The sequence below is a fragment of the Nesoenas mayeri genome (assembly GCF_963082525.1).
Source record: "Nesoenas mayeri genome assembly, chromosome: 2".
Lineage (NCBI taxonomy): Eukaryota > Metazoa > Chordata > Aves > Columbiformes > Columbidae > Nesoenas > Nesoenas mayeri.
The window spans coordinates 35,425,654-35,441,149 of record NC_137543.1 but is presented as its reverse complement, the minus strand read 5'-3'; the positions used below and the strand labels follow the sequence as shown (position 1 = coordinate 35,441,149).

The following is a 15,496-nucleotide window of genomic DNA, read 5'->3' as shown; positions in this document are numbered from 1 at the left end:
CCCTTATCCTGTCATAACAGGCCCTTCTAAAAAGTCTGTCCCTATCTTTCTTATAGGCCTCTTTTAAGTACAGAAAGGCTGCAATAAGGTGTCTCTGGAGCCTTCTCTTCTCCAGGCTGAACAACCCCAACTCTCCCAGCCTATCCTCATAGGAGAGGTATTCCACCCCTCTGATGATCTTGGTGGCCTCCTCTGGCCCCTCTTCAATAGGTCCATGTCTTTCCTGTGCTGAGCGATCCAAAGCTGCACGGAGAACTCCAGGTGGGGTCTCACCAGAGTGGAGTAGAGGGGCATTTCCCACTTGGAAGAGATGGCTGCACCCAGTGGTACTAGCAGGGAGAAGACAATAACAGGGTGTCTGCCTGAGCAGGAGACACCACCATCCCCTCAGCCTCAGACATGGGCAAGGCTACAACTAACCACCTACAGGCACCAAATCAGCAAAATCTTTCAAGAGCATATTAGACAAACTGAAGAGGTTTCTAGGCTTCTATTTAAATTTTTTGTAAGACCATGTGGGAGATGACTTTCTGAAACATATAATTAAACAAGAAAAAAGAATTTGACCAATACATTAGGAGGGCTATGGAGACTTCCATAGCATACAAACCAGGAAAAGTCTATAACCATCTACAGGGCATTTCAAAAAGATGGACCCAGATTCAAAGTAGTATATTTCATGATGGCAACATGTTACAATTACACAAAAATTTACAAACAGTTTAATGAGTTATCTGTCAGTAATCATTTGAAACTCTGTGCCCCACCCTTTCAAGTGGCAAGAGTTTCATTCATGGGCGGTTCATGATTGCAGAGATATATTGATTTCAAATTTGTTCCATCTTCTTGAAACACCCTTTATACTGCTTTTAAAATTGTGTCCAGCTTATTGAAACGGCCTGTATTATATTTTTTCATTTCCTAAGAAATAAGAAAAGGTTGCAAATGTGCAAGCACGCATTCAGTCATGCTGGCAGACATACTCACGCTACTGACAATTGACATGGTAGGTACGCTTAAAATACATAATTTCTTGGAAGTTATGAAGCCTGTGCATTATAACTGTATGACCTGGAAGCCAAGATGCAATTAATTCCACACATTTTCTGGTTTTGTATTTTTTATATACAATATGTGTGATTCATGGATCTCACTAAACTAAGGATTTGTTTATACAAAATAGTGAACATTTGTAGGAGGTGAATTATCTGCAAAAGTACATTCAGTCTACACTCTGAAAAGATAACAGAAGTAGAAAAAGACAAAATTACTAGACAGGTAGATAAAAGATTAATAAAATAAAAAAAACACTGGGAGCGATTCTGATGCCCAGACAAGACCTCTGGTGCTATTTTAGATGCCCTGGACACCTGTACAGTACTAGATGACCTGTGCAGAGACACAGAAGACTCAGGCTTAGCTGGAGCAAACATTGAGGGTCCAGAGACATTATACAGGCAAAGTGCCATATGTTACAGCTAAATACTTGAAACTGGAAAAAGTCTTAAGTTCTGTAGATTCAAACATAAACCCAGGAGAACACAGGGAAAAAAAATGCTATTGGCTCAGATCAATGTAAAAAGTTCATGGAAAACATGTGAAAAGTCAACATTTGCCTGTGGTAATACAGGAATGTTCAGTCACGATCAGACCATTGTAGTAAAGATATTAATAAATTAATTATTTGCATGATAGTCACTATGCAAGAAGAAAACACCTTGAAAGCTCTAAACCAAAGTATTAGCAGGGGAAGCACTGTGGCAGATTAACAAAATGAGGAGGCATAAAATACTCAGACCCAAGAATTCACCCAAGACCTCTAAAACAATGGAAGCATGATCAAATCAGCTGTTATAATAAACAAGAGAATTGGTAGGCATATGGGAATATGATGTAATGGGGAAGAGAAAGCATGATTTTGTAAAGAGAAGTCATAACTTCAAGATCTCTAGCGTTTCTGTAAGGAGTTAATGATTATTTGGATAAGGATGATTTGGTTAATGTAGTATATTTAGATTTCCGAAAAGCTCTCACAACTGAAAAGATCTTAAATAATTTGTCACAAGGTAAAATAAAAGGTCTGTCATTAATTACTATTTAAAGGATGTAACAGAATAAGTGGACAGTTTTCACAATGTTACTAGTGGAATTCCAAAACAACCTGCTCAACTAAACACACATGCCCTGGAAAAGATGGCAAACAGCAAGGTTATAAATTTGCTAAACTATACTGGACAGCCCAAAGCAAAGCTGCCTACAGAGAGGTGCCATCATGGTGACTACATGCTACAAGAGCCAGTGAAATTCTATGTCAATGAATGCAAAGTAAAAGACAAGTCAAACTGAGGATGAGCAAGGATAAGTGTTGAATTAACTACTGTTCCCAGGAAAGAGATCTTGGGTTTGTTGCCAATAATTTTCTGAAAACAACAGCTCACTGGCCAATGGCAGTCAAAAGGGTGGATATAGTATTAAAAATTATTAGGAAGGAAATACAGAGTAAACCAGAAAATAACATAAAACCAGAGTGCTCACATCTTGAATCTTTCACACAAAGCTCACCAGCCTCAGGAGAAAACAAGGATCTCCAGCTTGGAAGAGACACCTTTGTGGTGTGAAGCTAAGTTATGTTGTTTAACCCAATGTAACAGCTCTTACATACCTTTTGCTCTTCTCTGCCAGTTGAAATCTGAGTGTTCTTCAAGCTGTAAAACAAGGCTCCTGTTATCCTGTCCAGCCCCAGAAGTGTTTGCTTCTGAGTAGCTATTGTCTTTAACTCTCTTTAGTCAGATCAAAATACTGTCAAATTAATTAGACTCATCAGAGGCAATTATTTTACTTAAAATTGCAAACGGAGATGAAACTGAGATGGAGAGTCCAGCTATCAAGAAGTACAAGACACTCTTTGCTCCCAGTGATCAAAAGCGGATGGAATACTGGCAAATAAGACAGTCTTTGAGCAACAATAAACAAGACAAGCTAAGAACAGAAAGAGCTGGTGTGCAGTGCTGCAACGACTTGGCAGTGTGCTTGTCTTCTGTTTATAGAAAGCATAATGGCAGTACACAGCCCTTCCAGGGACTGAGCAGAGGATTTATGCAGTGTCTGCACTATATAAACCTGCTTGATGTGCCACTTTGCTTTTACAATGCCTTACTAAAACCAGAGAAAAATACAACATAGATCTTACACCTTCTCTCTTTCCAAAATATTGTTGTAAATGACACAAATCTCGTGTACCTATCAGCCTACCACTAAATATACCTTGTTCCCAAAAAGTCTAATGCTTCAACCTAGAGTAGAAAAATAGAAGTGAAATGGGCCATCCCTAAATTTAGATTCTTTTTTCATGTACAAATAACTGAAGGTGAAAGCAAGGCATATAAGCATTTAACTAGTTGATTTGGAATACAGAGATACTTTTAGATCTTTTAAATTATTTACAGGCCTAAAAGGATGGTCAAACATGAAAAATATGTCCAATTATTAAGAATAAAAATAAAATAAATAATAGATCATGCTTACTTTCCTAAAAATATCTACAGTATTAAATACACATTCAGCAAGAGCAAATGCCTGAATCTACAAGCACCCAAGTAGTGCTTACTCTAAAAGCTCTCTCTTTTTTTTTTTTTAATCCCCATTCATTTTACCCAAATGTAACATTTAATTTATATCTTTAAAATATTCTACTGCATAAGAACAGCGTGAAAGTGTGCCTGAAATGTCTTACTCTCCCACTTACTCCTTTTAAAACAGATTGAGAAAAAAAATAGCAAGAAATCCCTATGAAGCCTCCACACTCACTGTCAGGCTCTGCTGCTGTGCTGTGCTGGGAGGCCAGTGAGTCTACAACTTCCAGGACAGTCTAGACAACACAGCTAAAGCAAGGCAGACAGAAATAGAGAAGCATCTCTTTCCTGCAAACTCTGAATTTTAATTTCTTCTGCTGTAAACCGGTCCTTGACTGACTAATCTTACCCCCAGCAAATATAATTTGATTTTACTGTAGCCATATATGTAAACATAATATGAGAAAATCAAGGCATTAACATTATCAACTACTAACAAAATTATATTCCTCAAGTAAAGATGGAACATAACCTAATTTAATCTAAAACATTCCATGCACACAGACACACATATATACACTCACACCAAAACAACATTAATTTAAACATCATGCTTCTGAAATCCACTAATATGAGGTCAGTATACATAAGATTGAAAACAACACTCAAACAGTATTTCTCTGTCATTCTATCATATTTGTCTGTTACTGTTGGGTAATACTAAGAACAAATATTTCTGAGAAATCTGAAATCAGAAGGAACTTTTATGTCAATATCCCGTGTAAAATAACAAACAAAAATGAGGAATTTGCTATGTACATAGGAACAATACCAGCAATAGCTACAGCCCAAACAAGTACCCAAGATCTTTAATAGTCAACTTTAAACTGCCAGCTTAAAATTGCTGTCCATAAAATTATGAGGACACGCACATGAGACCCGCAGCAATGCTCAGCAGAACCCTAAGCCTGTAATCATGCTGTGTGTGTGCAGGAGATGACATTACCCTCATCCTTAACTGGGAGTGTTATACCTGTCCAGCTCCCAAGAACTACTAAAGATGTCAGAAGGAAAATGGCAAAATGGTGACCAATGTCCTTGCAAAAATACTGTTTTAAGGCAACATACTTCAATTAAGCATGGGTAGAGAAGCTTCACTACGGGTTTAGTGATTCCTTCTTACAGACAACACTTTCTGCTTGGAATCTCCCTCTTGACTGTGAGTCAATGTCATGGGGATGAAGCTGAAAGCTGGAGTTGGTCTGTGTCATTAGTGTTGTTAAATACAGGGGTGGGCCTATCACATAAATCTGCTTGGTAAAGTTGAGACAAAAATTGACAAGAGCGTCTCTCTGAAGAAGTTCCTGAAGTATGTGAGATTGCTCCACACTGTCTTTAAGATACACATTCAAGCAGCTGAAGAGCAAGTAGCTGAATTTGTTCCTAAATATTCACATTCTCTCTCGTTCTCCTTAGAAGTGTTCATAGAAAATTGTGGTTTTATGTGTGCATCAAAATACTTCCCCTTTGTGTCTGCAAGACTACTTTAGACTAGAAAACTCACTTAAAAATTATATTAATTTCTGCACTTACTCGAATGGCAGCAGAACAGGGGGTGTGAGAAGACAGGTATGGCATGGAAGCCTTTGCATCTGAGTATGTCAGTTTTTGAAGCAGCAACAGGAACACATCCTCCTAATTAAAAATGACTGTTTCAAGAAAAACAGTATGTACTTAAGAATAGTGTTTCAGGTAGTTCGCTTAATATTGCATAGATACACTCTGTACTAAAGCTTCGTTATAAAAGTGAAATTCAAAAAACAGTCTTGGTATGTGCATGTATAAGTAAAGCAGTGTGTCTGTGTGTGGGTGTGTAGATACTATATACTCAGATACAAACCCGAAATGCATTGAGTAAACTTCAGCTCTATACCTTGGTACTTAATTCTGAGTCTGGTTACCTTCCGGATTGCTAAGTCTTTCTAAATTAGAACAAGCAATTTCTCTTTGTTTTACCTAATATTTGAAAATGGCAAAAAAGTCCCATGGGTCACTGAAAATTATCCCTTCATTCCTGCCGCCTGTTTCAAGTCAGTCAAAACATTCCAGACTTCAAAAGGGGGCTTTGCCTGCTTAGGCCATTTTGGTGTCCTTCTATGGTTGGCCTATGAGGGATTGGTTATTTGGATAAATTAGTTTGTGGAGCCTGCTGGCCTTCTAGAAGACCTCAGTGTCTGACTGCAAATTAGTTCTACCGAACATGTAGAAATCCCTGGGCAGATGAGAAGAAATAAATGGTGATAAAATCTAATACTACAATGTTTGTAATGTGATTTTATTCTGCTCTGTAGCTTGTAAGCAACGCTAATGTTGAATTAAAAATTTTAAAATATAAAAATGTCCATGAAAGCACAAAATCAGATCAGTATCCGAGTCACAGCAGAGAAGGCTGGATGCCAACTTTAAAGTTAAGTGTCCAGCAGGAATCTTTTACAAGAACAAACAAAAAACCTCCTGGTTTTCCACAAAATCAAGTAGGTATTTACATTACGGATGCACCCCCGCTTAAGCCAGGAAGTCACACAGTTGAATTCTGCTGGAGCTTGGGCTGTGAATAAACTGCTATGCAGTATTTTAGTGCATAGTTGTACAACTGCCTAAGGAGAGTTTATCCTTAAGGAAGAAAAGTCAGAGAGCCAAAACTAACAAACATGGCTTCTTGAGCAGAACAATGGTCCAGAAAACCTAGTAAAAAAGAAAATAAACTTCACTGGCAGTTTGCTTTTTGCTGCTAAGGGCTAAGCTACAACTTCATCAAGACTTTCAAGAAGATACTTCATGCAGAACAGTGTGTATACAGCATGTGTGTATAGTGGTTGGAAAGAATCAGATTAATGGTTTGGTTTTTTTTTTTTAATCTACATATATAACCATTTTTATAAGGCTATCTACAAACACCATAATAAAGACAAAGATCGATCTCCTTGAGGAAAAGAGGGTTTGTAGCTAGTATCAGTGGTGGTATCTGTTGACAGAGCCCCACCAAATTCCTGCAAAGTCTCTGTGCCTCTGCTAAGGCTGGGACCATAATGTCAGTGCTGATGTGTGTGCAGAAAACGCACTCAGAGTTACACTGGTGGTGGGATTAGTTTCTGGTATCATTGACAGAAAATTACAAATGCTCATTAAAAATACGAGCTACGATGAATGCTGCATTTAGGCTCTGGTTCTGCAAAGACTTATGAATACACACAACACTCTGAGCTGTGGGCAGAAGTACTTCTGTCAGTGCTACAAGCATTGTTGCCTTGGCACTGCAGGGTTTCTGCCATCAATTAGTACATTGAAAAGTACATTTTAAGTAACAAGAATTCCTCCATGGTGCTATTGCAAATGCAGCCAAATGAATAGTTTGTAGTGTGTTAGGTATGTTCTTCCAACTATCCACAAACAGCTTACAATTTCCAGTAGTATTTTCACAAAAATATTTTTAAAGAAAAAATTCTGCTAATAGTTACTGATTGAGCAGTTACCATACATTGCCTTGCATCAGCTCATTTCAATTTGGGGAATTAAAATACATCAGCTAGTTCCGGATGTTCATTATTTTTGACACTTACCAAGTGTTATAAGTGGGTTTTGTGGCTTATGTTTCCAATATCCTACCAATTGCAAATAGAGAGGGGAAGGGGTGTGGGAAGGGTGTGGGCAATTACATTTTATAGGCTCAGTTACAGATTGCAATTGTGCGGTGCTTGTTGGTTATTGCAAAGCTTTCCAAAAAGGAAGCACGTTACACATTTCTTCAGAATACCAAGGGAATGCAAAAGAGAGTACAGTGCTGTGCCAGCCTTTGAGACAAAATAAGGTAGCACCAATATATATGATTTTCACAGGTGATGATGCTAAGAGTTTTCAACTGAAGGTAAAATATGTGTATTTTCACCTATTTTCCTACTAGACTTTGTCCTCTCATGTGACGGATAATGTGGTGGCACGACACAAGGACGTTGCTCAAACAAAGAGTTTGTTAGGCTGTCACCAGCCATGCCCACAGGCAAAACCATGCCATTGCCACAGCAGTGGCCTCTGAAACTGCTCCCTGGCTGGTGAGCCACACTGCCAAATCTTGGCTCACCTCAAAACAAAATGAACTTTCTAGCTCTTCTGGTAGGAAAGATAACCTTGAAAATGTGAAGAGAGTGAAATCTGATGCCTCAGTAAGACTGCAAAGAGCTTGAAACAAAGACAGAGAGATGTGAACTGCCCCAGCCATCTCTCTCTGGGCCCCATGGACTCAGCATTTCTGTGGTCGTGGAGTCTGGCATTTTTCCAAGATTCCACAGAATCTCGCATGTTTGCTGCAAAATTCATTATTTTGCTGCAGCCAGGTGCTGGATGTTTCTTGGTTTTTTTTTTTGGTTTTGTTTGGTTTTGTTGTTTTGGGTTTGGGTTTTGGTGCTGGCTTGATTTTTTTTCTTGGGGGTGGTTTCTTTTTCCTTCCTTTTATTGCTGAAACCAACTCCTTGCTGTGCATCTTTCCATTAGCAAAGGAATAAAGTGAATTCTCAGTGCAAGCACCACTGTCTGATACACGGCATGGGGTAAGCAGGAGAGGGGTCCGGCGAGCAGTGAGGAGGAGCAAGAAGCTGGAAGTATGCAGTTAGGCAGCCCAGAGCACTGACCGAAAACTGAGGTTTGTGGGCTGCAGGGGGAATTGGAGAAGATTAACTGCTGAAGCAGACTAGGAGCACCTCCTTTCTTGGCTCATTGGGTGCACAGTGTTTGGATCTAACTTGACTGCTGAGGGCCTCCGAGTCTTCGCTCTGTTTTCCAGATGGGCAAAGTCAATCATCGAAAACACTCAATGTTGAAAATACTTCTTGGAGTACAATTTTGCAATGGGAATTTCCAACTATGAACCTGGATGGGGTAGGAAGGAAAAGTATTTTATTCTATATAATAACCTAAGATTGCTTCTGAAGAGAGACTGTTGGAGAAGAAATACCCTCCAAAATATTCCCACGGGGTACAGTAATTGCTGAAAACATGATAATATTTACTTGTGAAAACTTCCTTGTGCTGAATCTTGAAAATGATTTTTTTTTAAATGAATTTTTAAAAATCAACAGGCATATCAAATTAAATAAAGAACATGCTTACTTTTACAATTCCTTTTTGGAGTTTTTTTGAAAAAGTTGCCATCGGGGTACTTCTAACACAAGTGTATGCCTACCTCAAGCATATCAAGCCAGAATCTTCTGACTATCAGTGTTCGTCATGTTTCTAGGGCTTCTAGAGGGTTTCTAGGGCAACATATTCATGTAAATGCCAAGTTTGGGACTGGTAGAGATTTAGCCTACCATTATGATTTTACATTATTTTTAAAAATTTGCACTATTTTTTAAAAATTTACATTAATTTTTAAAAATCAGTTTGGTATAAGGTGTACTGTTACCCGTTCTCAGTTTCCTTACAATCAGAATTTCTATAACATCTAAACTGACATTTTCATCTCAAAAATATTTAAAGCAAGATGTGGTTTTTTCTTGTTAGGTATGTGTGAGCAGTGGGACTCATTGCAAATGACTGACAGAATGGTCAAGAACAGGACTTACAAACTCAAATGGAGATTGGAGCAGGATATAGCAAATCAGGCATGAGATGCAACCCTATGCATGGCGCTTCAAAGTGTGAACACGTTTGCTGTGTATTAGACTTTCAGATTTCAGTCGCAAGCTAAATAATGATAATTTGCTGCTGGCGATTTGCTCCAGAGTCAATCAGCTAAGAGGTACAACCACAGAAAGATCAATGAGGTATGCAGCATGGCATTTTGACAGTCTTGGAGTTGAAACAGCCCAGTCATTGAGGCAGCCCTATTGTAGGAACCTAGAATAGCACAGAATATTTCAGTTGCAAGGGACCTACAATGATAATCTCATCCAACTACCTGACCACTTAAAGGCTGGCCCAAAGTTAAAGCATGTTATTAAGGGCATTGTCCAAATGGTTCTTAAACACTGACAGAACCACCTCTCTAGGAAGCCTGTTTCAGGGTTTGACCACCATCTTGGTAAAGAAATGTTCCCTAATGTCCAGTCTGAACCTTCACTAATGCAGCTTCAAACCATTCCCATATGTCCTATCACTGGATCCAGGAAGAAAGAGCTCAGCACCTCCCTCTCCACATCCCTTCCTCAGGAAGCTGTAGAGAGCAATGAGATCACCCCTCAGACTCCTTTTCTCCAAATGAGACAAGCACAAAGTCCTCAGATGTTCTTCACAGGACCTTCCTTCCAGCCCTCTCACGAGCTTTATTGCCCTCCTCTGGACATATTCAAGGAGCTTCACATTCTTCTTAAATTGTGGGGCCCAGAACTTCACACAGTACTCAAGGTGAGGCCACACCAATGCTGAACACAACAGGATAATAAGAGGTGATTACCTCTTCCGACCAGCTGGTGAGGCTGTGTTTGATGCCCCCTAGGATGTGCTTTGTCCTCTTGGCTGCCAGGGCTCACACTGCTGACTCCTATTCAGCTGCTGTTGACCAGCACCCCCAGATCCCTTTCTGTAAGGCTGCTCTCTAGGTACTCTCAATTTATACCTGTGTTTGGCATTACTCCATCCCAGGTGCAGGATCCAGCATTTGGACTTGTTAAATTTCATCCCATTTATCATTGCCTGATGCTCCGGTCTATTTAGATCCCTCTGCAAGGCCTCTTGTCCTTTAAGAGAGTCAACAGGGCTTCCCAGTTATCACTGAGATCTCTGTGTCACTGACAAATTGGGCTGAAATCAACAACCAATTTCTTAATACAGAGATGCAAACTGAAAACAACCCACTGCTTACAAATATTCAAGAACTCCTGGTTTAGCTTAATAAAACATGAGTGGAACATCTTTAATAGCTGCATATATCATTAACAAATAAGCCTTTTTGGACTTGGAAAGAAAGAAATGGAACACCAATGGCTTTTTCAGGCAGAATAATAGACCAATATCTTCTGTCTAGCCAGCCTCAGTTTTGTGTTATGCTTCTTTCTTAGGCACCTAGTAAAAGAAAGGCAGAGGCAGATGTAGCATTCAAGTTTGCAAGCACAAGTTTGCAAGTCCATTCCAACACAAAGTGAACCAAACACAAAAGTACCATTAGGATCATTTCTCCAAGTGACGTAAGTTTGCTTAGATGCTAAAATGCCCTCTCAGCTGTATGAATGTAATAGAGAGCAGAAGTTGGCCTACTGGGCTTACTATGGTATCCTTTTGTGCACATTAACACTGACAGGCTGCATTACCATGTAAAGATCACCCTCTTTCTCAACAGAGAAATCTTGGCCAAAAAATGGCAAAGTACATATCCGTCTATTTTCCTCAGTATTGTCTGATAAACTTCTTTCATTTTCCTTTCTTCTACTCCTGGTGCTGCCTCTGTTGTCCATCTAGCTCTGTTTTCCTAAAACATTATACACCTTAAATTTTCAGTTGCTGAATAAAGCTCTTCCCTTACCCTTCTGTACCTGAAATTGCTTCCACAGCATAGTTTTTATGGGCCAGTTCCAAAATAAAAGTGTGTTTCAACCAGTGCTTGTAGAAAAGTTTTCTTCTTTTCCCATGGACTACCACCAGCTTTTATGAGTAGCTACATGTGTTTGGAATCTTAAATCCTAAATGTCTTTTGGTTTCTGTGTTGTAATTGCAGAGTGTTAATCTGTCTCTCACCCTCTTTCTTTCTTTCTTGTATGCATACACAAAGAGCAGAATAAACAAAAATAGTGCTCATGACATCTTTATTTTCACAGAGACTATTTTGTCTTCTGACTGTTGCTTTTAAGAAACTTCTGTGTTGGTCAACTGACTGTTGCAAACACACCAGCCTGTCCAATTACGAATGAATTAAAAAGGAGCCTAATTGCAGGATTTGATTCATCAGTTTAATATCCCAATTTTCAACCTATCCAATGACACAGCAATCAAAAGAGTCACAGCCCACAATACTGCTTCTGCCCTGTGTCATATACCTTCGGGCTCTCACAGTTAGAGAAGCCTAAGTGTCTGTTGATGCAGCAAGTCTATTCAGCAGTTACTGGTTTAGATTTTGATAATCCCGATAGCATCCACAACTACCACCCACTTGGGTAATGTGAAAGGAAATTCTGAGCAGATGAAGTGTTTTACAGGCTCTCTGGACTAAGTGGTGAAAAGAAGGAATGGAATGAATAACCCCAACAGGAGTGCTGGTAGTGCCAAACCATGAACAAATATTTCCCTTAATTCTCCTGTTATGTTAAGCGACAGTTACATTTGTCATTACATACAGCTCCAGCATACAATTACCCGACCCAAACCCACTGCAGCACATGAAGCCTGGGATATACTGAGCACACAGAGAGGCAGTATTGCAATCGGAGCCGCAGAAAATCCCGACGGCTTCAGGGAAAGGCTTTTCGTGCATAGAGGAAAGCCTGATCCTGAACAGAACAAGGACTGGGCTTGGGTGGTGCTGAAAGCTCTGGGACTGCAACTGCAAAAAGGACCAACCATCCCTGTTTAGCACCAGTCGGTAACCATGGCCACTCCTTTCTTGAGGAGTGAATTGGTCCTTTTCGCATATTGCTGTAGCAGCGATGAATAAATACCCAAACATACGCATAGAGACAGACTGGAACAAATGAACATTGGAAAATAATCAAAGCCATATTGCTTCAGACAGTAAAAATGACACTAGAGGAGAAGTGTAACAAAAACACCCAACACAACAGGCTTATTATTAGGTGGCTTAGTTCTTTCTACTCTGTTGCTACGTGAAAAACTAACACAAGTATTAGGGAAACTGGATATACAAGTGCAACAGAAAGAGATGATGCAGAATACTGTCAAATGTAGAAAACAAATGAGAAAAAAATGCAGGAAATAAATCTAATCAAATTTACTAAATAGTAGTTTTTGGAACTCTTTTACAACTGGTAAGAGTAAGGCAATTTCAATGTGCACTGTTTCTGTTAAAACAATCCAGAATAAAAATATATATGTAGCATTTCAATGTTCACTGAGTGCCAAGAATGATATTACAAACTAAACTAATAAATCTGTAACACACACACACACACACACACGCACACACACACATACATCATTTGACTGTGCATGAAATATTGTTTTAAAACATTATTAACCATGTCTGATAGTTTGAAAAATTTTTTACTATTGTAACTTTATAAACAGGCATTTACAAGAAACAATAATGCTGCTAAAGACTTTAAAAAAAAAAACAAAACACAAATTTTGCCACTGTTCGTAAGACTCTGTAGCTAGGATTTGCACCCATTTCACCCAGGAACAATATTTACACACATCCACACAGGCAAAGAAATAACTTCAAATAACAGGAGAAAACTCTCCAACAGATCAAAATATTAACAATATAAATGCAGCAAGGTGTATATTTCTTAGAGGAAGCAACACTATCGCTTTGTAATATGAATCACTGAAGACAAATAGTTTTAAATCCATACCTATTTTCTGTAGCATTAGCATAAACATCCACCTCTCAATGAATTTCATCATTCACTGCTTCTTCCAGTCACTAAAAGTACATGTAGCTTTCTAAAACTTTCCAGTCACTTGGTTGCAACAAAAATAATTACCCCTTTAAAAGCCGTAACTATTTTCTCAGGACTGACAAGTCGTTTACTTACAGACTTCCCATTTATTCCCTGGGGGTCTTCCATTGAAGATTTCTTCTTCCAAGTTATATACAGGCTATCAGTTACAGTGAGGCTCAGACAGTCCTAATACACATGCACACCTGTGGAAAAGACAGCACCACAGTGCCGTATTAATTTGTTGGCATGAAATTAAGAGCTGATCTTTACATCTGCAGCTTTCCTTTAAGGAACAAGTATTCACAAGTTGGGAGCAGTTATCTTTGATGAATTGAATTCATCTTGAAAATAAACATATAGCAGAGCTGTTTATTGCAAATCCACGTGAACCAAAAGCAGGCGGCGAGAGTCCCGTTGTGCTCGCTGTCGGCAGATGAATAAAAGGCAGCCAGGAACTCCTCTGCTGACGGTACTTCTGTGCCAACAACAAATCTTTTCTTTTCTTTTCTTTTCTTTTTTTTTTTTGGTGAAGTTCAGCCTCTCCCTGATATCTATCAATGTCAATTGTACTCTAATGCTAAGAGGAAATAATAACAAAGAAATACGATTGTAGATTGAGCCAGGATAAAAGAGAAAATCCACAAAGTTTTCAAAAAGTTGCCCTCAAGCTAAGGATATTTTTATACTAAATCTCTTCAAGTTTACATTAGGTCACAGTTCTAGCCCCTATAAATTATAAATATGGATGCTTTGTGTTCTCTCACCTTTGGAAATGGTGTTCTTTGATGTTAAAAATAACAGTGAAGTGCTGAGACATATTAACAAAGGCCCCCCAAACAGACATCAATTCAAAACATGGTTTCCTTACAGAGACCACTTTCTTTAGAATAAAATGCTGTGACCTTCTCAAATTTAGAATTAATCATCTGAATAATTCAAACAAGCCCAACTAAAACCCTCATTAGAAGAACTGGCTTGGGGTTTTTGGTGTTTGGTTTGGTTTTTTTGTTTGTTTGTTTGTTTTTTTGGGGTCTTCTTCTTATTTAAGATGTGGGGCAAATGTAGTCTGTTAAAGAATAATAAAAATATAAAACTGCTTTTTAAGTGTGTGTATATATATATATACACACCTTATATCAACATAAATATGAATAGCACTTTGCTTACCTACGACAAGCAAAGATCCGATGACCTGAAGATACTTAATTTGTCCTAACACCACGCTGTATATGAAACATATATTTATATTTTAGAATCATGATCCAAAATCTTACTCTGCATCTTTCTACCTGAATGGGATTCTTGCAAGAGAAAAATATCCATTCAAGCCCTGTTGTTTAGTGCACAATAAAACGATACTGGACACTATTCATTGCACAAATTCAGCTACTTCTATATAAACATTAAGAAAGTGTTAACAGCTCCACTCCACACCCTAAGGAAGATGCTAATATGAACCATGCTTCTGTAATGCATCCACTCCCTTCTTTCTGGTTTTCAATTGAGACATCTAATCCAGTCCTGCTCCTGCTGAGAACAATGGCCAATCTCAAATATTTCTGTGAAATCAGGGTTTGGTGCTCATATTTGTTCTGACACCAGATTATAGGTTAGAAATGGCTCAAGGCTTTAAAAAGTGACAATTAAAGTTAAGGAGGGGAAAGAACAAGAATTTCTCCTAACTTTAAGAAAAAAATAAAAAAGGCAAAGAGCAGAAGAAAACAGTTTTCTAACAACGCCCCACTTCCAAGCAATGACTGACATCTGTTTCAAAAACTCTTTTATTGCAAAATTCAATAAATGGAAAAACCGCACAAGCTGAAAGTCTGCCACTTCAGTGAGGGAATAAAATGGAGCCTTTTCTAATGGAAAAATATTCAAAAGTCAATTGATGTAATGCTGGTATGTGGATGACCTGACAGCTTTTCAGATCAGCAGTGCTCTCTTTACTAATGGAAAGAAAACTTTACGAAGGCTAGTAACCCTCTACATTTAAAAAGCATTTTCTACTAAAGGACATAAGGAAAAAGCATATATACAGTTTTAGTGTACATCACAGTTCAACCGCAATTAGGCGACCTAGCTTGCAGAAGCTGCTGCAGCGAATGTTTTCTCTCTCTGGGAGAGATTCCTATAATACATCAGCGTCAAAAGAGCCCACTATTGCATATTCGGCTCTAATATATTCTGCTCTTCAAGTCACTGCAAAAGACATTGAAGAAAAGGTCCTATATATACCCCCCTACACTGTCAGGAGCAAAGACTTGTCTTTCTCAGCAGCCACCAGAGACCACTGGCAGCAGAACCAAGCCAGCA

The 15,496-nt window shown here is 38.7% G+C and overlaps 1 protein-coding gene across 5 annotated transcripts in view; it reads right to left on the bottom strand.

The window, feature by feature from the left end:
• EYA1 (EYA transcriptional coactivator and phosphatase 1) overlaps window positions 1-13,306 on the bottom strand; it is a gene marked incomplete at both ends in the record, with an annotated part of 153,263 nt that extends 139,957 nt beyond the window's left edge. For all 5 annotated transcript variants that reach the window (XM_080339673.1, XM_080339674.1, XM_080339675.1 and 2 more), the window contains one exon: window positions 13,274-13,306. In XM_080339673.1, the coding sequence (XP_080195799.1) occupies window positions 13,274-13,306 (33 nt within the window). The remainder of the gene's footprint in view (window positions 1-13,273) is intronic.
• Window positions 13,307-15,496: the final 2,190 nt, after the last annotated feature.